The sequence below is a fragment of the Pogona vitticeps genome, chromosome 10 (genome assembly GCF_051106095.1).
Source record: "Pogona vitticeps strain Pit_001003342236 chromosome 10, PviZW2.1, whole genome shotgun sequence".
In the NCBI taxonomy this organism is placed as follows: domain Eukaryota; kingdom Metazoa; phylum Chordata; class Lepidosauria; order Squamata; family Agamidae; genus Pogona; species Pogona vitticeps.
The window spans coordinates 26,592,293-26,615,389 of record NC_135792.1 but is presented as its reverse complement, the minus strand read 5'-3'; the positions used below and the strand labels follow the sequence as shown (position 1 = coordinate 26,615,389).

Below are 23,097 nucleotides of genomic sequence, written 5' to 3'. Positions count from 1 at the left end.
CAGAGAGGTAGCTCTGTTAGTCCCCCTAAGTTAGTCAGTTTCCTTAACAGGGACACCGTCTGCCACACCAACGTTGTCCTTTTACATTTTCCAACGGCACGAACAAATGTTGACAAAATTAAGGAGGGAAAAAGATAAGGGGGAAAGAAAGAAAGTTGGGGGGGGGAAGGGAAGAGCCAAGTATGTGGCCCTTTAAATATGAATAGATTTTTTTTCGGTGTGAACCCACTTCATCAGACATCATCACCGTGTCAATTCTAACTTCGGAATACCCTTTTTTCCAAGGGTTTCCAGGCAGAGAAGAATCAGACGCGGTTCACCCTTCCCTTCTTCTGGGACTGCGTGCAGCTTGCCCAAGGCCAACCAGGCTGGCTCTTCTTCTCCTCCCAGAAGGCTCAGTCGTGGGGAATCGAACTGCCAACCTCTGGCTCTGCAGCCAGCGACCCAAGGCCACTGAGATATATTCAGGCTGGGACTCAACTAGCCATGATTCTTTAACACAGTGGGAATCAGTATAAATACAGAGGACATATATTTTCACACGTGCCCCAAAGACACAAAAAGGGCATGCACCCATTCCCCAAAACAAATCTAGATACTGGGGGAAAAACCCAATAAAGGAAACTCCTTAAAACACACCAGGAAGGGAGAGGGGAAGAAAAAGAAAATGCAGCCCCCACATCTCATCCAACCTTTCCTTACAGCCATCCAGTTGCCCCAAACTTCCCTTTAGGCCACGTATCCCACGTATTGTTGGCAAGTCTTTTGGGTCTGAGTCCCTATTAAAAACAAGCTTTTTCTCCTAGAAAAAAAGGGGAAGGATGGGTGGGTTCTGTCTGAGTCATTGAAAAAAACAACAACGAAAAACAAACCCGGAGTCAAGCTCGCATGGCGTCCCCCCCCCCCCCCGTGCAATTCAAGTCTGACTTGCCAGGGAGTCTCACGACTCCCAAGTCCCCATTCCGGCTGTCAGGGCCCCAGCCTGGCTGCTTCGCCTCTGGAGAGGACAACTCAAAAGGGGCTGGAGTCCCTCTCCTCCACTGGCCACGAACGGTGGAGAGTTCGCTCTTCAAGAAATTTGCGCTCTTTCCCATCGCGGTTTCTCCCAGCGCTTCCATTCTGGGCACGAGCCACCCTCGTCTGCAGCCAAAGAGACGCGCAGATTGTTTCCCTGCACAGCAGTGTAGAAAAAGAGCCAAAGGTGGTATTCCTTCAACTCAGCCCCTTTCTGCAAACAGCGACTGCGGAACAGGATGGAAGTCGAGGAGAGGGGCGGCAGGGGGACCAGCCGGTGAGCCTTGGGTGGGATTCCCTTGCCAGCATTAAATTCTACAGCTGGAGAGCTTTCCTCAGTTTCTCTTGCCCAGAGACGCTGCGGAAGCTGGAGGTGCTGCAGGAAACGGAGATTTCCCCTAAGAGGGATGCCGTCTGCCACACCAACCTTGTCCTTTTCCGTTTTCCAACAGCACGGACAAATATGAGGTTAAATTGGCCCCACGTTCCAACGTGCTTAATGGCACAGAAAGGGCTTTTAACTCTTGTCTGCCTGCCTGCCATTAGAAAATATACCTTCTTTATTCATCATTGATTTTGCAATTTTGCAATTTGTGCCCATCTCTAGTCTTCAATCCTTACTCGCTCAAGGATCCTCTCCCCCCACACCACCATTAGCCACTTCAGCTGCACTCACTCCTTCCTCCTCTCTCTAGGTTTTTTTTTCACCCTTCCTCCCTCCCTGCCTCTCTCCCTCTTCTTCTTTCTCTCTGCTGTTTCTCTCCTGTCTCTTTTTTTCTCCTAGATTTGGGGAGGCAGGTAAAGCAGCCATCCTGCCTGGTGTGACCACCAGCGTATTGTTCCTCTGGCCCAGGTGGCCTTGTCTAGAAGCCACGTGCACCAAAGAGTTGGCTTCAGCTTCTTCGCTGATGGTTAAGGAAGTGTGCCACCTCGTTACTGAAGACACGACTGCAGGATTTAAATGGAATGCACTTAATTAATTCATAAAAACCAATGTGTTTAAGGCAGCACGTCCAAAGAGACTTAAGGTGCACACCTATTAATATAATCCTGATCTTTCAGGCATCTGGTTTTGTCCCCTTGGTGATATGACAAGCAAACATGCACACACAAATGCACACACACACATCTTTATTAAAATAAGGTATGGATACACCAGGCCCATACGTTTTCCCCTAAGAAGTTTTAAGCAGCAAGTTCACAATCCCTCAACCACAATCCTGGTCAAGAAGCTCTTTGGTTCATGACCAGCCATGCTGATGAACTCGAACGGGAACTAAACACAGGAAAAAAAATGCTGATTCTTGCTTTGGCCAGGCACGGGGCAGCTACTCTTTTCTTCTCCTGACATGGGTTCCTTCTTAACTCTTCTCAAGAAAAATGTCATTCCAACATAGGATGAGGAAGGCCATATATCCGTATTGTTTACACCCGCTGACCCAGTGATGGGTCTCAGCAACTCTTACACTGTCCCTCCAGCAGAGGGGGGGGGGGGAAACGCCTCTCCCTTCTGATTCTTCAAAGAAGCTGCTTCTTCCTCTCCACTGGGCTGGGCTGAGTCTCCTTCCTCCACTAGTCCTTGCTGTAAACAGACTATCGGTGAACTTGGGAGTGCTGCCTGTTGTTCAACCTCCCTGCCTGTCTTCCTCTGGCTTTCTCGCTTCCTGAGTTCATGGCAAGGTCTTTAAGACTCAGGCTGGAACCCAAGATCGACCTCCTTGGTTTAGGCTTCAGTGAAATCTCAGGAGTTCCCCCCTCCACCACCACCACCACCACCACCACCACCAAAGTCTTCTGGATTAGATGTTCTTCCCCCTTCCCTTCCTCACTGCAATCCTGAAGCTGAAGATACCTGATTCTGTCAGGAATCGTTTCTCGCCGGGTCCAGCTTTCAAGACAGATCCTTCACCATTGCACCCTGGTCTCCTCCGAAGCCCTTCCCGTTTCTCTGAGGCTGTCTCGCACGGGGGTGCCCCGAAGCAACTCTCTTGAGTCAGATCACCCTTCTTTGATGTCGAGCATTATCCCCCATGTCTTGGGAAGGGTAAGCCTATTGTCATGACAGAAACAAGCTTGCCCTTTTTCCCCCTAGCTACAAAACGGCATCATTCTGTTTGCTCTCCATTGTAACGATGCTCCAGATCACTGTTATTCATAAAGAAGAAGAAAAATAAAAATCCTTTCCTTTCCTTTTGCACCTCTTGGCTCTTTAAATTGAATATAAAGCCTACATTGACGTAGAACTAGGGTGGGCTGAAAAAGGCCTTCTTTTGCTACCTATACGCAACGGTCAAGGCAAGAAGACCTTTATCTCAGGGAAGCCTCCAGCGCTCCTCACCTCAACCAGCTTTTCTACTGCTGAGAGAGTGAACTGCACCCATCACGCTGCCAAAGGAAGGGAGGTGCATCTCGAGAGACTCAGACAGGTAGACAGATAGACGGATTCATGGATGGATGGATAGATAGATTGAGAGAATGAGAGAGAGAGAATGAGAGAGAGAGAGAGAGATTTCCCAATAATCAATATTGCCGGAGTTCCTTGATGGCTCCGTAGCTCCTCTCGGTTGCTCGAGCCTGCTTCCTGCGCCCTTCCCTCCCTTCCCCAATGAAGGGTTCTCTTCTCTGCGCCCAAACCCTCTCGGAGAGGCAAACCACCTTGGAAAAACAGATGAATGCCGAACCTCCCAAGTGAAAAGTTCCGTGCTGTTTTGGTCCCTGCTAATTAGCGACAAGCCATCAAGGCAGCGCCAACGCGGGGGCCAGCTGCGAGGTCACCCTCCCGTGGGGGTGAAGACGCTCTACAGAGGACTCTTTTTCCAACTGGCAAACATTCGCCCGGCGTCCCTTCCTGCACTCTCCCTACCAGCCTGGTTAACTCCCTTTGTTCTGTACGTTAATTTTAAAACTTAAAAAAATAAAAAATAAGGAAGAGAGCGGGTGTGTAAAAAGAAAGAACTCCTACCCCCTCCCCCTTAAAGCCCCTTTCAGTACAAAGTGGAACACATTTTGTTGAAAATACTCTGGGCCATTTTTACAGAACATCTTCTTTGGAAAGAAAAAAAAAAGAGCGCAGAGATCATTTTTTAAGTCCATCCCGCAGGCCCTATCATTTAATTATGAGTGAGACATAAATTATGCATTTACACATTGTTGCGTTTTCTATAAAGTGCCAGGCAGGAGCACTTCCTCCTTTTCTTCTTTTGTGCCTTTGTGTGTGCATGTGTGCGTGAGTCGTTGTGGTGCTCTCTTTCCTTTCCTAGGGGCACTTTAGAGGGGGAAAAGGACTGCGGGGTACGCACTGATGAAAAAAAAAATTAGCATTTGTCAGCCTAACACCATTACGGGATCAGCATGATGCTAACATACACAAAATCTAAATCTGTTTTGCTCTCTGCTTAGACTTAGCAGGGAAGTGAGTGAGTGAGACACAGTGTGTGTGTGTGTGTGTGTGTGCGCAGACTTCTCTGCTTGCAATTTACACATGAGGCAGAGGTAACTGGGCAGAATCCACCTATTTCCCTGTAGCCGATCACAGAAGAACAGAAAAGGGAGCTGGATGAGGCCTCGTTACCTGCACTGAATTCAACCGGCAGTATCCGTTCAACGGGAATCTGATGACGTGGGTAGGGTCTTGATTCCAGCCCGCATTTACAGAGTTGCACATGACGTCCCCCGTCTCTGGGAAAATCTCTTCAATGAGGGCTTTCTCCCCGCTCAGCGCAATCCTTTCCCCGAGATCCGGCGTCACTCTCACCACCAAGCAGTCACATGGCCGGAAATGTTTCCTCTGCTCCTTCTCTTGTTTCCATCGCTCCAGTTCCTTGATCATCGGCTGCAGCTGGTAGTACTTGGCCTCTTCGTATAAAAGATGGAAGTCCTTAAATAAGGGAGAGAAAGAGACTGGAAACACTTATCGATTTCTTCCCTCCCCCCCCCAAAAAAACCCACAGATCATTCCTTCTGTTCTGACCTAAATGTTCCATCAAGAATGAAGATCAAAGTTCAACTAGCATGGCAGGATCCATTTAGAGTAATTACTAAAATGAGTGACATAAACTATGTAATTTAATGTAATCTATGTAAAGAATGAAGGCAACAGGCCTCCAGACCCTTGAGTTTTGATTCTGCCAATAATCAATGTTGCTCCAGCACAGCGAGGCAGCAAAATCCCCACAAAGGGAATGAGCCTTCCGCTTCTTTATTATTACTTTAGGACTAGACCCAGAAATCAGAATTACTGCTTGCAGGAAGCGGAAGTCAATGGACAACTAAGAGCCGTGCGGCCCGGGGAGAGAACTGGGATCTTTTGGGTCGATCTACAAGGCAGTCGCTTTGTTGGTCGACCTTGGTCTTTGCCTACTGCCAGCTCTGACTGCTGCAGCTGAGGGAATGCTCTGGTGAGGTATCTGTTTTAATTCAAGTTCTTTAAAAGAAAAAGTTGAGAAATATCTCTGATGGCCTGGAGTAACATGAGCATCAAGTATGTTCACCAGCCTTACATTTCAAGAACGCCAGTGACGGGAGTAAATGATTCCGTAATTCCATACTGATGTGAGTTTGAAAACTGCACCTATGCTTTGGGGATATAATGTTGCCTTAGTGCCCTTGATTGTGCATCACAATGATGGGAGGGAGGGGGCTGGCGCTCTCCAGTACGAACAGGTGCAGAATTTGCTAACCACGGCCAGATACAAATAGCTAAGGAGCAGAGAAAGAGAGGTTACCTACCTGTAACCATGGTTCCTTCGAATGGGCCTCTGTGAATCCACACAATTGGGGTTATACTGCGCCTGCGCAAGACCTCTCGGAAACTTCTAGAGCTTAAAGGTATGTAATTAGTGGGACGTTCCCTCGTGGAGCGCATGCTCCGCCCGCCAAAGACCTCCTCAGTTCCCATAAGTCCACCGCTGTCAGACATAAATTGAGACGACAAGTGACGGACAGAGGGGAGGATGGGTGGGATGTGTGGATTCACAGAGGACCACTCCAAGAACCATGGTTACAGGAAGGTAACCTCTCTTTCTCCTTCGTGGTCTCTGTGAATGCACACCATTGGGTGACTAGCAAGCTCACTTACCGGTTGGTGAGACGTCACTGAAGTAAGGCGGTTAGGACAGCTCGTCCAAAGGCTGTGTCACTCTTTGCTCGAATGTCCAGATGGTAATGAGAGATAAAGGTCGATGGAGTAGGCCAAGTGGCAGTACGACATATATGTGGAATGTTAATGCCGCGTCAAAAGGCAGTTGATGTTGAGACAGCTCTAGTAGAGTGTGCTCTAAGGGGTTCTGGGGCTGACTTGTCTGATAGTTCATAAGCCAAAGAAACTGTCTGTACAATCCACTTGGATAGAGTTTGTGAGGACGCAGGTAAGCCTTTATGAGGGCCATGAAAACAGATAAAAAGTCTTGGTGATTTTCTGAAAGATTTTGTTCTGTCAATATAGAAGGCTAGGGATCATCGGACGTTGAGCATGTGGAGCCTGCACTCAATATTCGTTTGGGGAGATGAAGATAGTGAAGGTAGAATCAATGGTTGGTTAAGGTGGAAATTGGATACGACTTAGGGAGAAAGGAAACATCAGAGTATAGGGTGACCTTGTTTGGAAGAAACTGTATATAAGGAGGGTCTGATCTGAGGGCTGAGAGTTCGCTAGCCCTTCTAGCTGATGTTATTGCGACTAGAAAGAAGGCTTTTAGAGAGGATCTTTAGGTTGGTCGTGGCCATGGGTTCAAACGGAGGTTTGGTGAGTGCATTTAGGACAACTTGCAGAGACCATTGTGGGAGAATGGGTCGCTGAGGGGGTTGCGTGTTGCGAAGACCCTCGAGGAACTTTTTAAGTGTCGGGTGTGATAACAGGCGAGCTGATCCAGAATTTGGAATATGGTGTCCCTCAATCGCAGAAATACAGACTTTTAGTGTGGAGTGGGATAAACCATGTTGAGAAAGATACTGATATTAAGTTTTTTGGAGGAAGCAAAAGAAGAGGGTGATTTCCATTTTTGATAATAGAGAATCTGAGTTGACCGTTCAGCTGTAGCCGATGTCTTGGAACGTTTGGCTGGAGGTTGCCCGACGCCTACAGATCTATGTTTCAAAGCAGGTTTCAAAGCAGGTTTGGAAGGTTTTGCAACCTGATGGTAGGTTGCTGCTGTTGACAGTCAGAGATGATGTTGATATTGAGGAGGAGAGGGGAAAATTGAAGGAGAGCATGGATAGGCCACCACGTATCGCACACGCTTGGGCTTATCATAATAAACCAGTCCTTCAATATATACCTCATATTGTACGGGATATGGATCTCTTCGGTGGTACCAAGAAGGTTCTCAGACGTAGATGTATGCTCTGCGAGGCGGGTCGTAGTCCTCGGGAGAGAGATGTCTTTTCTTAGCTTTGCGCTTACGACGGGATGACCTTGGAGGAGATTCAAGTTCAGACATCTATGGAGACATCCCCCACCCTGAAAATGAGTTGGAAGAGTTGGCTGCGGTGGATCCAGATGGACCGACTGGGGAGACTTCTTTGATTTTTTTTGTTTTGCCTTTCTTCGATTTAGAGACGTCCTTCTGCTTGGAGGACTTCGACGCCGAGGTCAGCTTCGATTTCGGTTGCTTCAGTTGTTCTTTGGGTCTCGGAGATGGGGTTGCCGGGCTCGGGATTGAGCGCTGTTCCCATCTGGGAGCCTGAGGGGAGCCTGATTCCATCGTGGGAGCTGGAGGATGGAGAGATTTCTCCCAAAGGTGAGATCTTAACCTTTGTAATCTTAATTTGAGGGCTGTAGTGGTGGTACTGATACCCATAGTCATCTTGAGTTGGGTATCGAGACGGTTCATGATAATAGTAATTTTCCCTGCGTGGAGGGGCATATTGGACTGGAGAAAGGTGTCATCTCATCGCCCGGCGCTTGCAGGGAGACTGGTGAGATGATTCCGAACCAGAGACCTGAATAGGTATCGCCCGCCGTGATGATCTAGGTCTTGAATGGGCCAAGGCCGGGCTGGAATGAACATCAGCCAGAGAGAGGCCAGTACTTGGCGAAAGGCTGGTGGTGGAAGCTGCAGCCTGAGCCGGTGTTAAAGTTGGGTCGTCTCTATCCAAAATTGAGCCAGGGGTGTCTCTAGATAACTCCTCAAGGATCAGTGATGGAGGCCCCGGTTGAAGTGAATCTATTTGAGTCAATTTCGTAGGTTTGGTCTTATTTTTCTTTTTCCTAGACGAGCCATCAGGACGAATTGGAGCTTTTGACATGGGCGTCGAGCTTGATTTTGAAGCAGACTTGAAAAGGTCTTTTTGATGAGGCGATGGAGACGTTGGGCTTGATATCGGGTGAGTAGTTTCTCAGTGCTCTGGACGCAGAGTTGGAGATGTTGGTGGGTCCAGGGGGGGGGCTGGATTGAGAGACTTTTCCCAAAGGTATGAGCGAAGTCTTTGTAGGCGTAGTTTTAGAGTGGGTCTTGTAAGCTTTTTACACTTGGGGCAGGAGTGTGTTTGGTGCTGTTCCCATAAGGAAAAAAGGGAACGGTCGTGACTGTTGGTAAGCAGTATCTTGTCTGTGCAAAGCACGGACCGCTTGAAAGGCCCTGGGGGGGGCATAAAAGGTTGGGGGGGGGAAAGGGAGGGGAAAGTAGCAATGGGGGTTGGAGGGAAAAGGGAGAGAAAAAAGTAGGTAAAGAGAAAAAGGACTGAAGTAAATTTAAAAAGGGTAACTTACAGGGGAACGTCCAACAAAGATATGATTAAAATAGAAAATGAAAGAAATGATCGGAAGAATCAGTAAATAGGCAGGAAAAGGTCTCAATAATTGCTCTCGTGTTCCGAAACAGGTCCAACTGAAGTGGCGGCAAAAAGGAACGGAGGGGACTTTCGTAGGGCGGAGCATGCGCTCCACGGGGAAACGTCCTACTAATCACATGTCTTTAAGCTCTAGAAACCTCCGAGACGTCCTGCGCAGGTGCAGAACAACCCGAATGGTGTGCCTTCACAGAGGCCGCAAAGAAGAATCTGTGTCTTAGCCTCCATGCTTAGCAACCCTGGGCTCCCCCAGACTGCTCTGTTGCTCCCCAGTTTTGCTCCGTTCCTGGGTTCCTCCTGATACCCCTCTTGAGCAGCTCCTAGCTTTCGCTTCCTTGGGGAATCACCTAGTTGGTTCCGCTCCTTTGAGCCACATGGCACGTATCTACACAGTGACTCACACCAGTCTGGCACCACTGTCACGGTGATGTACCTGGAAGTCCTTGCTAGGGACCTCCAAGCGCAGCCTCCTGAACCCCAGCAGAGGAGCCTTGGTATCTCACCAAACTACGAGTTCCACAGGACTGGAACCATAACAGCTAAAGTGGGATCAGCCTGAGGCAAACCTGTAGTGTAAACACACCCATGGCTTCTTAGCCAACAGCCATAAAGTTCCTCTCTCCCTCCCTCCGTATGCACGTTATCACCCCTCCGGATCTGACCTGATGAGGCAAGTTGTGCAGCGTCTTCAGGAACGCTGACTTCCTACTTCCTCTCCTATTTCTCATCTTCTCAACTACCCTCCTTTCTCAACTTCTCTGTCTTTGATCAGCTCCCAAGACTATAAACTACTAAAACATGAATGAGTTGGTCTTTTCTCTCTCTCCGAGCAACTCAACATTCCATGTCATCCCATCAACACAGAAGCTTTGCCATCACAAAACTGGAACAAAACAACCCATTTCTGTCCTTCATATCATGGTCCCCACCCTGGAAGCCCAGGTTGGTGCTGGAATACACCTCCCATCATCCTTGGTCGCCATGGATCAGGAATGATGGTCATGAGGCTCCAAGGACATTTGGGGTTGAGCAGCCTTCCCCTTTCACAAGGGGGCAGCCTGTTACGATCTCTGCCTGTTGCAAAAGGACTGGGCTGGTGGACAAGATGACCGGAGAGGAACTCCTTGACTTGACTCAAGGCCTTGCGCTCAACAGCAAAAAAGTTCTCCTTCTGGCATAGAAAACCTGGCAAACACTATGACACTGAAGCACAGTGCTGTATACGTTGGCTGGGGTACCCAGGCCTGCAACAACAAGACAGGACTTAACCACCCCTGTAAGCTACAGGGAGCCTCAGATGCTCCAAAATCCTCTTGGGTAGACCCTTCCTCAGCACCATGGCTTAAATGGCCAGGGGGAACTAGAAGGAGAGGGATGGTCTCGGCTTCTTAGCAGCTCCAGAGACACCAAAAGCATGGTGGCATGCTCCTGCTATGGTCCAGTGATTTTTTTGGGTTCTAACGATCCTATACCTCTGCCCCACAGGGCTCTGGAAGTGTTGGGGATGAGCTGAAGACCAGATGCACCCCATAGGGAAGGATAACCCACTCAGGCAGAACCCGCATCACCCTCTTCTTCCATCCAACAGATGGTGTGGTGGCAGTGTGTAGGCCTGTGTTCGCACAAAGCAGAATGTGAATATAGCACCGTGGGCACATTGAAGAGGATGGAGGATGAGGGTGGAAGAGATCTGTCAACCAAAGTCCCAAAGGCCTTGCCCTGGATGCATGGAACACGTTCGCTCTCAACTGGTTCCAAGTTGGAAGACAGCAGAAACCAGCAGGAATGTCTCTGAACAAGGGTCGCTGAAGATATCTCTGGTGCTTGTCAGCACACACAAAACTGTATTAAGGTGGAAAAAAGCTCTTTCAAGAAGGGGACCTGTCAGAGGTACCACCCTCTCAATTCTCATCTTATTAGCAACTGGAGCTGTAGTTAATATTCACTGTAAACACACCAGGCATATGCGATAATAAGAGAACTGCTAGCAAGGAATGTGTCTCTGTGTGTCTGTCTCAGTTGCTCACCATGAGCGCCGTTGGAAGGCAGAACTCTAAACCTCAATCCTCACAAGGCAGAGGCTTTCATGATGTGAATTCTCAAAGGGGTCCCACTGAAGAATTGCTTCCTTTCTGGAGCTAACAAAGCTTACCATTTGGGCTCTGCCCCTAATTGCGTGGGAGGGACAGACAGAGAAACAGAGAAAGAGAGAGAGAGAGAGAGAGAGACAGACAGACAGACGTCATGAGCACTGCTTTTAACAAAGCTAGCTGGGATTAAGGTCTGGGAACCTTAGACTCCTAGAATCATGGAGTTGGAAGGGGCCTCTGAGGCCATCCAGTCCAACCCCCTGCTCAAGGCAGGAACCCAAATCAAATCAGATCTGATTGATGGCTGTCCATTTTTTTCTACAAGGCCTCCACTGATGGAGCGCTCACCTCCTTGTTCCAACCACAGTTGCAAATGCTGGTTTATTGCGATGTATGGTTAATCTTAACACTGATGCATATGTAAGACTCACCGTAGTTAGTGGGGGTGGGGATGGAAGACAGAAAGAAGATGAGGAAAAGAGTGCATAGAACACCATACAACCAATCCTATGAGGCAGTTTTGTTTTCCAGCCGCAGTGCAGAGGGGTCTTTAGGTCAAAATGTTTAATTCAGAATACGCATGAATAAGTAAACTACAGGTCTCTGGCCTGTCTTACCTTGAAGTCTTCCGGGAGCAGCAGTTTCGATGTTCTTAAGAAGCTTAAGATGTATCTGAAAATTTCACCATCCCGGTCAATAAAATAGTGCTGTTTTAAACTGTCCAAGACTATAGGTTCTGTGCCATTAAACAGACGGCTTATTCTGGGAGGAGGAGACAAAAAAATAAAGGAAAAAAGGATGGCAGAAAGTGGCGTGGAGGGAGACACAAGCTTACAAAGAATCTCAGCAGAAGAAGCTCAGTGGCTTTGTCTTCGTTGCTTCCTCAGCAGCACAGGGCCCCAGTGAAGATCCGCAGCAGCAGCAGAAGAAGCCAGTGGAAATTAACCAGGTCCAAACTGCACCCGAACCCACGTCCAACCTCCACCAGGTTAATCCTGGCGATCCATTCAAAAGTGACTTGTAAAACAACCCAGGGCGGCTTTGGAAAACGAGGCAAGCTACACACAATACCGCCTTTCCTTCCTCTTTCTCCAAGCCGCCTGCAAAGCGGCTCCCAGGAGTGGCTCCGGGGGGGGGGGAGAGCTGTAGTTCAGACCTTACGTGGCTCACAAACAAGAGTCTTGAGCCCCTTCGCCCCGGTCAACATCCGACAGTCCAACGGGCAGCAATTCAGGGCCTTGACTCAAGGAAACCAAACCAAGTGAGCTGACAAGGAAAGGGGTCAACTTGATGTCCAGTCAACAGGGCTTATTTCTCTGTCTCTCTGGACAAGCTTCTCATGCGCTTGGTTTCCTCAAACGGTGCAAGGGTACAACCTGAGGTGTGTGTGAAAGGACTGGCCCAGCCCTGGGTTTGTGGTGGCACATGGATGCCACACAAGTCCGCCTTAATGATGTTGAGAGAGTCAAGACTCCTTTTCTTGTGGGGACCAGTTTTTGTGTGCAGGGCGCCACAAGAGAACCACAACCATAAAGAGCTGCTGTCCCAAAACCACGCTCAGAAACACCGCCATATCTAGCCTCCTGTGATACAACACGTCTCAAACCTTAAGCATTTCTTAAGACCACCGTGTTTTTGCTGCAGAAAGACACACACACCCCCACCACACACACACACTCTCTTCCCTCCTAACTTGTTTGCATCTCCCAGGAACCAAAAAGTTCCCACCAGACCGTCTGGAGCTTGGGCGTGATGTTCGGCTCAGGTGGTTTGGGGACAGCCTCTTGCCACCCTCGCGCGGAGCCCGGCTCGGGAAGACTCCGTTTGATGTCACATTGTCTCTCCCACTTCATGTATAATTTTCTTTCTGCTATCACTCCTAAATCTGGCGTTTCCAGTTCCTTCTAATTTAGCAGTCATCTGCAGATTTCATTAATGTGCCATCTACTCTCTTCTGGATTAATTACAGAGATATTTAGTATTGCTGGAGTTCCGACAATTCCCAAATGACGGCCCAGTGCCCAAACTGGAATGCAGAGTTAGGCTCTTTCCTCACCTTTGGCTCCTGGTCCACCAGCCCCCCAACAGATAAGTACACACAGTGAGTCATTTGGGATTCAAATTAATTAGGAAACACATTAACAAACCCACATATTTCTGTCCCCGCCCTTATTACTAATTATGAAACCGAACATGAAAAAATATATATATATATTTTAAAAAGCAATATTTTCTTCTATTAATGGGGGGACTCTGGATCGGTGAGCACCTTTACGCTCTGTAGCTGCCACACCAGTGAGCGTGGAGGTTCTCCTGTGTCCACACTTCCAGGAACAGAGGCAAACTAGAGTGTCTAATGCACAGAGGATTTTAAAGACATGAATTCTACCCATCTATGGGAAACGCTGGTGTGTCTTGAGCAAGACATTACCCTTATTTTCTTGCAATGACTTGCTTTCAGCTTGACCCTTCAGATCAGAGGCAGTCTGGGCCACTGATCGTCAGGGAAACATCCCTTGATCATCGAATCTAAGTGAAAACAAAACAGTTGATTCAGAGAAGGTGTTTTTCTCTGATGTCTTGAGTTGACATTGAATGTACCTATGCTACGGTCTGATAGCTATTTCATCTCATTTTAATTGCCACGATTCCATCCACTGGCACTCATAAGTTAGCTGGTACTTTAGTATACTTAGCATTCTCTACTTTAGTTCGGGGGAAATGTTATGTGCCTCAGCAAACGTCAGATCCCAGGATTCTGTTGGATGGGGACGAAGCCGTTGGTGTGAGATCAGTTGGAAATGCATTGGGTAGATAGCAGTATTGCCAAAATAATTATATTCACAACCAGGAGAACGAATCAGCACCAGAAAGGAATTTGGCCAAGCAGCTCATGGACCTATCTTCATATTAATTAATATAAAGGGACCTTCCCACTACTCTGTTCAATTTTCAGCCATGAAATAAAGATAAAGAAAACAGCCGATTCCCACCGAATCCACAAAAATATAAAATAAAAATAATAACAATAGAAAAGGACAACAGATGGAAAAAGCAAGATGGCAGCAACAGACAAACTACTGACGAGAGAGTATAATGGACCAAATCAGACTTAAGTGACCAACCATTATGAAGGAAGCATATCCTGAAACGCCTCTCTAAAGAGCAGAGGTTTGCAGACACTTCCTGAATATTAGGAGGGAAGGAGTCGGCTGCACACCTCCTACAGGTAGAGCTCACGAAGCATCCCTAAAGCCTCTGTTTTGCATTTCCTGTTTTTAGCAATCTTGTCTTAGATCACAGGAGTTAGAAAATGCTTTGCAGGGTGGAGGGTTAATTCCACAGTGGCTCGATGTGCAACGACGGGAACTGGAATTCCACTGGCACTACAACTCTGGGTTAAAACCGGAATCAATTAGCGGGGGATATACTGATAAGGCCTGGGCTCAATCTTGTACTGTATTAATTGAGCAACCTTGCAACTTTGAGAACATCCAGAGTGGCGATGAAAGGAGATTAGGATTTTTGCAGGAACTCCCATAAAGTTACAGCTTTCAGGACGAATGTGGGCGAAGGGGTTTGTCGGCACTCCTGGCCTGTCTTTTCCTGCCTGCTTGTGAGGCTGATCCGCAGATACTGCATCTCTTTTCTGCGATTTTCCTTTGCCTTCCTGTTTAAGGCAACTTAAGGCCTTTCCGCACCCCACCCTCGACCAGATGTAGGGCAACATCGCTTTGCCAGAGAGGGCAAAGCCACTTCTTTCCTTGCAAGGGCTCATAGGCGGAAGCTTCTCGGGCCACGCCTGATGAACTGCAAAGGGCGACAAAATGATATCTCAGGCCTGGGGTGCCCCATCATCTTGAACGTCATTTCCTCAGTGGCATGTTTGCTGTGAGGCAAAAAGCCCTCACACATTGCTGAGCTGACGAACTAAGGAAAAGCCAAAAAAAATAAAAATAAAAAATCCCCCTATTTATTACAAATCTTGACCAAGGCTAAGCATTTTCTCCGTGCTTATGTAACTGCTATGAAATACTGGTCCAGCCCAAACGGGTAGGACTAAAGAAAGAGCAGGGCTGTAAGTAAGAGATTTTAATCAGAAAGAGCAGGACAACTAATCACAATGCATTAAAGAATGTCATTAGCCAATTCAGAAGGACACGTCCTCATACTCTTCCACCAAACAACAAACCAACACCAAACCAAGTGAGAATAGGCGTCATCTGCATTTCTGAGCAGAGTGCCTTTCCCAATCTGTGAACCGTGCAATCCAAGTGAAGGGACATGGGTTCAAGACAAAGAAGAGAAAGAAACACCTCACGGACAAGTGATACATCTGTGACACTCACTGCCACAGTAGTGACATCCATGAAAGTTTGACAACTCAATAGCAGCTGGCCTTGTAGGCTTCCGAATGGGAGCAAGCAAAGACTTTCATTCCATCCCTCTTTCTGAAATGTGCTCAGGAAAGAACTTGAGTTTCTTAGGTTCTTATCACTTCAATTGCATTCTTTTAATTGTACGGTGGTCCCACTTCCACCTCCTTCTCCAAGACCTTTCAGGGCCAAACTAGATGATATAGGGAGCATGTGTTTTGGCTCAGCACTTCCTCACGTGGTGAATGTCTGCTTTCACTCCATTCTTTGCCTTGTATTCAAGCGCCCACAATTGGTCACTGGATAGTAAACAGCCAGACTCAGATGTTTTTAGCTGAAAGGTAGCATGCCCCCCCCATTTCTGATGCCTAGTTACCAAGCACTTGATGAGCAATTGTGTAGACAGTTGTAAACAATAACCACAACTCTGTAAGCTCTTTCTCTCCAAGAAGCTTATCTATGTCCAGAAGTATCACTGGGCAACTGTAGAGTTGTACGGTGTTTTTAATTCTATGAAAAAAGTGAAGGAAGGAGCTAGAGGAATAGCTCTCCTGGACTTCTGTAACGAAGAGGGATGACTCGGTGAAAGAAGTGGCAGTAAGGGGAATTTTTTTGGGGGGGGGAAGTGACTGTGTTTTACTTGAGTTCTTGATTTCAAAGGCAATGAAAGCAGTCCAGAGGAGGGCACCAAGGATAAACAGCCAGGCCCTTTGAGGAAAGACTGAAAGGACTGAGCAAGTTTAGCCTTGAGAAAAGAAGACTGAGGGGAGACACGACAGCACTTTTCAAAGACTTCAAAGGTAGTCCTACAGAGTTGGGGCAGGATCTGTTCTCCATCATCTCATGGTGCAGGACATATAATAATGGGCTCAAGGTACAGGAAGTCAGATTCTGACTGAACATCAGGAAAAACTTCTCAACAGTTAAAGCAGTACAACAATGGAAGCCATGGCCTCAGGAGGTGGTGAACGCTCCAACCCTGGAGGCAGTCAAGACAACCACCTGGCAGATAAGACTTTGATTTGGATTCTTGCGGTGATCATCTTAAAGGCCCCATTCAACTCAATTATTCTATGCTTCTATGATATATATTCTATAGCTCTAGCCCTTACTGGACATGACATGTTTGACAGTGTGCTTACATTACAACACTTGCTGAAGTCCAAGAAACAAGAGATGGGTCCAAGACAAATAATTAATGGCATCATTGATTTTTAATCTTACTTCTATCTTGTCTTTCTCCAAGTTCAGGGACCTGCGGTCTTCCTTCCATGCCCAAGAGTGGCAAAAATGGGACAGATATATAAATAACACAAGCTGTAGGACACACAGCTACTACGTTAGCCTTTTTAATACTACACATTACATTTCAAGAAAACCGCAGAGCATAGATCTGTGGCTCGATAGCTAATCACTTTAAGCTAACCCTTGTTTGGGGTGTTTGCAAGGAACCTAAGATCACCCAAGGTCCTAGTCATAATGCTAGGGGTGTCAAGGAATGAATCAGTGTGTGAGCAGACAGACGGAGCCTTAGGAAACCTTGGAGGAGCCTCGAAGCACTTGGGGGACACCTCCAGAGCTACACTGTGCTTATAGCGCCGAAGGGTCTTGTGTGAACTGTCACTTCTCTGTGCCCGCTTCGTAACAAGAAGGCTCCATGCCAAAGTGACAAATCAACGTGGCGGGCATTCCGTGCTTAAGAAAAAACACCTTCTAATTTCTCAGTTTCATCCTTGTAGGTTTTTAATTTATTTCAGGGCTCAAGTGCCCAGAATACATTTGCCCCTCCCTGGGAAGACCTGGAGGAGAAAGGGTTCCCCCATGGATCCGGCCCCAGATGGCTCCGAACACCCATTTTATAAAAGCACCCTTTCGCTCGGCCATGATTTTCATCTGCCAGCCTCCCTTGCAAACAGGCCACCAAGAACGTTAATTTCAGCAATTACGTGATTAATATTTAACCCGTTTGGTAATATTTGTGCTCTTCTCGTAATTTATCTGTTTACACTCATTAAAAATGGATGGCGGAGCCGGCGCCTCTGCCCCGTGTCAAACTGTTTTGTAATTGCGCGTTTATGGAATATAAGCCCTGAAAGGTGTCCTTTCGGATTTTTATTTCCCTCTGCGCCGCAAGCGCTGGGCGCTCTTGCGCTGTTCCACTTTCTCTGCCACACAGCTGGCGCTCCTCTCTGCCACCGCCGTCCAGCCCCCTCCCCTCCGCCCCCCCCAAACACACGCCGGCTGTTTCAACCCAGAGACAGCACGGCGTGCAAAGCAGAGCTGACAAGATCTCCCAGGCCTGCTCGGCGCTTTGGTCTGGAGGCTGTCAATCACACTCTTTGGCTCAGACGCCGAGTTCGAGCCGCCGAGGTGAGAAACCTCAAAGGGGCTGAGCTGGAGAGAAGACCTTTCTGCGCAGGGCAGAAAAAGGCGGGCAGAGCCCCGGCCCCTGTGGCTGCCACAGGGGTCTGTAAGCCACATGGGGCCTGGCACGGCTGCCAAAGCAAAGCACAAAGCAAAGCAAAGCAAAAGGTTTCCTCCAGCAAATAAGGTGAATTTCTATCCTAGGGGCCTTGGGACAATTCCAGTAAATCATGAAGCATACATTTTTCCTTCCTTCCTTCCTTCCTTCCTTCCTTCCTTCCTTCCTTCCTTCCTTCCTTCCTTCCTTCCTTCCTTCCTTCCTTCCTTCCTTCCTTCCTTCCTTCCTTCCTTCCTTCCTTCCTTCCTTCCTTCCTTCCTTCCTTCCTTCCTTCCTTCCAGCTCCTTTCCTACTTCTCTCAATCCATGTTGTTCAAAGTGGACACACCAAGGGGGACCAAAACAGCAACTACAAGGTGGTGGCCTCTGGAACAAGTTACTAGCTGTATCAGGCATCTTCCATCCTTATGTTCAGAACACTGGCAAAGAAGGAATTATTTAAAGGTGTCTTGAAGAACTGAATCTCCTGGATGCTGCTGCTGCTATTTACAAACGTTAGCTTTTATACAGTATATACACTGTTGTGTATCACTCTGTTGTTTTTCACCGTCTGCTTATTATGTGGGGTCTTCAGGGCTTTAGGTTTTAACCTGTAAACCGCCCAGAGTTTGTGCTCATGGGATGGCATATAAAACAAATTGAATAAATAAATTAAAAAATTAGACAACAAAGTTTTGCAACTGTTTGAGCAAGCACGACACAGCTCCTTCCACAAAGCCGACACTTTCGGAATGCCATGATAGAACTCAAAAGCTTTGGATGTAAATCCGCGCCAATTTCATTTTCACAAAGACAAAATAATTCAGAGGTTTTTCTCCCCTCCTGGGCACAATTCTGAATGTTTTTGTGCATTTTTCACTTTTTTTGCAAATGAACAAACAAAACAAAACAAAAAAACAAAAGTATATTCCGTATTTTAAGCCAAGGAAAACATAAGGGATTTTTTTTTGTGGGAGAGGCAACCCCCCCCCAAAATGTGTGCTGTTGCTGACAAAAAAAGGTTGCTTTGCTTTCACACAGGAGAAAAAAAACCCACAAGTGTTTTCGTGGGTTCAGACTCCCTCCTTGTCCAAGATAAATTTGTGAGCATTCACTGCCTCCTTAGTGTGAGCTCAAATAACCGACAAGATTAGCCACAGGGACTAACAGCTGCGTGAATGAACACAACCAGCACTTAGCCGACCTGCCCTGAAAAAATGGCCCATCACAATCCAGACGCAACCTTGTTTATTTAGCGTGCAGGTGGACAATCCTTTTCTGGTCTCGAGGGAGACTGCTTTGGGGCCCGCAACCCCGTGACGGAGGGGACGGCATTCCTAAGCTGTTAGCCTGTATCGGACACCTCTTTTTAATATTCTGTTTTACTCGCCTCTATCCCCAACCGTTCTCTCATGCATTTCCATTTTTCTCTTTCCTTCTCCTGCACATGCGCAGGGCATGCGCGCACATGATCATCGCACAGGCCATCGGACTGAGCAGGACTCGGTCTTGGCCATCACTTCCGCCGGTTTTCTCTAGCCCGGATAGGAATGGGCAAAAAAAAAAGCAAGCTTCACCCTACGCAGAGATGGTAAGTGGATACCTTTATAATATCAAGGCCCCCTTGCAAGCAAATACGATGGATGCAGAAATGTGAGGATGCCATGTTTACTCTTCCTTCCTCATCCTCTTCTCCCTTTTCTGTCCCGTCTTTTAAAGTCTAATGCTAAGGGCCGGGACTGTCTTTTCTCCCCACTGAATCCCAAGCTGCTCTGGAAGTTTTTCTGTTTGACAAACTGGTTAAAAACCCCCTCTAAATTAGTAATAAATAAATTACTGTACATGGCATGTGTAGCCAATCATGCAGTGGCCATTTGTAGAGAGGGACAGGGTGGGGTGGGGGAGATGAGCACTACCTGGTTACAAGTCGCGTGTTGAGTTCATCCTACCATCCCTAATGGGGCTGTTTGGCTAATGACGGGACAGAAGGACCCCTTGATTCTGTCACTCCTTTGCATCACAGTACCAAAGAGGGCATTCTGGCATGCCCCGGAGGTGGGAGGAAGGAAAGCATGGCCTTAGCTTTGAATTCCCTTGCTTCGAGGCCTTCAAAATGATCCCAGCCTTCTGCTCCAAACGCTGCAGCAACTTTACAGGGCGTGTGCGTGCGCGCTTGTTTGTTTGTTTTGAAGAAACTGCATATGGCTTTTGTCTGCCTTGCGACAGAGCGGGTCCTTTCCTCCCCTGGGGTATATATACTCCAACGCCTGATCATTCCCGGCTGCAGCTTCATATACACTTATCTGTCAGAAATTCCCAAAAAGTTCAGTGGCAAACACTCCTCCCCCCCCCCCCCCCCCGTCTGCATGAACATGTGCAAGGCTGTGAGTTGTGCCTTTACGGGTTTGAGGCCTGAAAGTGTTTTAAGCTTGGCAAGACATGATTCAGGCCAACGTTTCCATTTGAGAAAAATCAGACTCCAAAGGAGAATCCCACATTTAAGTCCCGGAGAGCCGTCATAAAACAAAGGATGTTAAGTTTGCAAACTCCAGGGTGTAGCCAAAGCGCCCGCTGTGACCGTCACATGCCATCAGCCTTCCCCGTCCACACCTGCAGGAGGGACCTTGGGTCTGCTCTACAGACAGAAATTCCACACAACTCAAAAAAAGAAAGATACCGCCTGGGGAGGACCCACCTCTGCCTTAGACACCCCCTTCTTCTAGTCTCAAGCCATCAAACTGGCCATGAAGCTGTGATGGGCGCAGGGCGGAAGCTTTCAAAACTCTTGCCCCATCCCAGAATAAGCCTAAGGACCCCCCAAAAAGGACTGTGAAGGACCACTGGTGTTCTTCCTTTAGCGTTAGCGGGATGGGCTGACGAAGGCAGGACCGCAATCCCACGGATCCTGCAAGGCAAAGACTTTCCTCCACCTTTAATTTTTATAATATCCCTGTGCTCCTAACTTTTAACTTTGATGCTGAAATGCCACAGGAACCCCTCTGCGCCCCCCCCCATCATCAACCATACGCTACTCCTTCCAAGCTTTTGAAGGATATTACATCCACTTACTATTAAACACCCGAAGGAAAGACTGCATCTATTACAACTGCCACCTAGATGTAATACTTTTATATCTTCCTGTGTAGATGAGAATATCTATTTTCACCATAAATCCGAGCCGGGGTATAAGCCATCAATATATACTGTATTTTTAAGAGTCAAACTACCAAAGGGGAGGCTGGGATTTTTGGGGGGTGGGTGGGTAGAGGGAGTTCTGATGGAGTTCTAATATTTTCTAACTTCCAGTAACAACGGATGAGGGGATGAAAGAGAATTGAAAAGTACATGTGCTTCTGAATTTGAATAATACGTGCTTCTGAGTTTGACTATGAATCCAATTAGGGTTTTCCATTATAGGTAGAAATGCTGATGAAACTCATATTGAACAGAGAAATTTGCCGAAAGGTTTATCAGATCGTAACAGGCAAACTCCGGGACAAAAGGAGGCTGTGATGGGATTCTCAGGCACAACCCTCACTTCTAATTGGCCACTTTTGAGATGCTTGTTGTCCTTAGACATCATCAGGACCAGTGGAGGAATGTTGGAACAGGCAGTGACCCAGAGGAGACTCAATGGCTAGGGAGGTACATTCTTGCTCGTTCTGTCCTTGCAGGTGAGAGTGAAAACTGACCCCCTGCTGGACAAGATCATGACTGCATTTTTTTTTGGCATTGCAAATTTTTTTTTTTTGCACAAACATGTATTTTGCACAAAATGTCGCCATTTATGCATTTATGCACAAACTGCAAAGATTTTTAAAATGCAAAATGCAAGATTTTGGAACAAAATTTATTTTTCTTTCTTTCTTTTCTTTTTGGCTAATGCTGATGCTGAAAAGGAAAGACAGGAGTGGAAAATCTGCAGTAGCCATCATTTGAGGGTGCTGCAATTCTGTCAAGACACTCTTTCGCGCTGAAGGGGAGAAAGCCTTTACAAATATCCATTGCATCCTTACTCAGTGGGTCAAGGAAACTTTTTTTCTCAGCACGTGCAGGGATATTACTCATTCACACTTCATACATTCTTAGGGTAAGTCCTGCCAGGAGAAACACTTCCTAGAACTAGTTAATGTTGACTCAAATTAAACCCTGGTGGTCAGGGATGTGGACGAGGATGAATCTTTGGTTAAAAAAAAAAATCTGGCACCTCTGGGACTTATGTGGCACATTTTCACAGGCGAGCCCCTTGAGCGGACTGTACGAATTAGCCAAGAATTGCTCTCTAGTTTTCTCTTTGGTCCTCTGCAGCTCACCCTAGCGCAAGGCAAAGAGAATCATTTTGTGGCTTTCTCTGTGAGGACCGACAGCTCTAGAGAACCAAACGGTTTTCTTCGCCTCTTCCCGTGAGGTGTGAAATTATTCTGCACCTCCCGAGGTATCATCTTGCTCCCCTCCTTGCCTTTTTTTACTTTGGCCCAGAACAGTGACCTACACAGCACGGGCTGGGAAAAACTTTGCCTGTTAAGGGCAGCGGAGCAGCAATTTTCCCCTCTTGACTTGCTGTCCGGCCTTCCATCAAGCGCACAAATATATGCATGACGGTTTCCTTGACCCAAGGAAAACGGGGAGTGGGATGGACTGGAGCCAAGGTAGGCCCTCTTGCACACATGGTCACTTAATGCTGCACATATGCAAGAGGCTCTTGCTCGTAGTTCAGTCTTTGTGGACTTTACACTTGAGACGTCATCCACCCTCCAAGGGGCTGCTGTTACTGGGCCACAACATTTCCCCCTCCGTGGGTCCACTTGGACCCCTCTGTTTGCCCCACATACCCAGAGAGTGAGAGAGGGGAAAACAGGAAGAGGGGGAGCAGCAAAGGCTTCTTTTTGCTCAGCCTAATCAGAATATTTTCCAGGCAAGTAAGAGATTAAAAAAATATAATCACATTTTAAAAACATCCTGTTTTATAACACCGTTGCGACCGCTGCTCCAGCAGGCTCCCTTTGCTCTTTCATGTTTCAAATGCCACAAATTTGGGATGTAGACATCAATGTCTCAGCAAAAGCTATTCCTATTAAGCAAACCCCCACGAACCATATCTTCCTGTTCCTTCGCTTTCCTAAGGGCCCAATTCTGTGGGGAGAAGGGCTCCTCTCCTTTCCCAGAGCAGTGGGACTTCAAGGCACTCAGCACCTGGAAGGATTCATCCCATTACTCAGACATTTGAACATCTTAACATAAACATTATGTCCCTGTCTTCTTTCTTCGCCTGCATGTCTATTCCCTTATGATCCTCTTACTTTTACTTTTTAGTTTTTTATACAACCGTCGCAGAAGACTTCTGAAAGGCACACCACAGCTCGTGCGTC

At 47.3% G+C, this 23,097-nt stretch overlaps 1 protein-coding gene across 2 annotated transcripts in view; it reads right to left on the bottom strand.

Annotated features, from left to right (window-relative positions):
• KCTD15 (potassium channel tetramerization domain containing 15) overlaps nucleotides 1–23,097 on the bottom strand; it is a 49,966-nt gene that overhangs the window by 5,759 nt on the left and 21,110 nt on the right. For both annotated transcript variants that reach the window (XM_072980842.2, XM_072980843.2), the window contains exons 3-4: nucleotides 11,510–11,654; nucleotides 4,586–4,891 (exon numbers count right to left, since the gene is read on the bottom strand). In XM_072980842.2, the coding sequence (XP_072836943.1) occupies nucleotides 4,586–4,891; nucleotides 11,510–11,654 (451 nt within the window). The remainder of the gene's footprint in view (nucleotides 1–4,585; nucleotides 4,892–11,509; nucleotides 11,655–23,097) is intronic.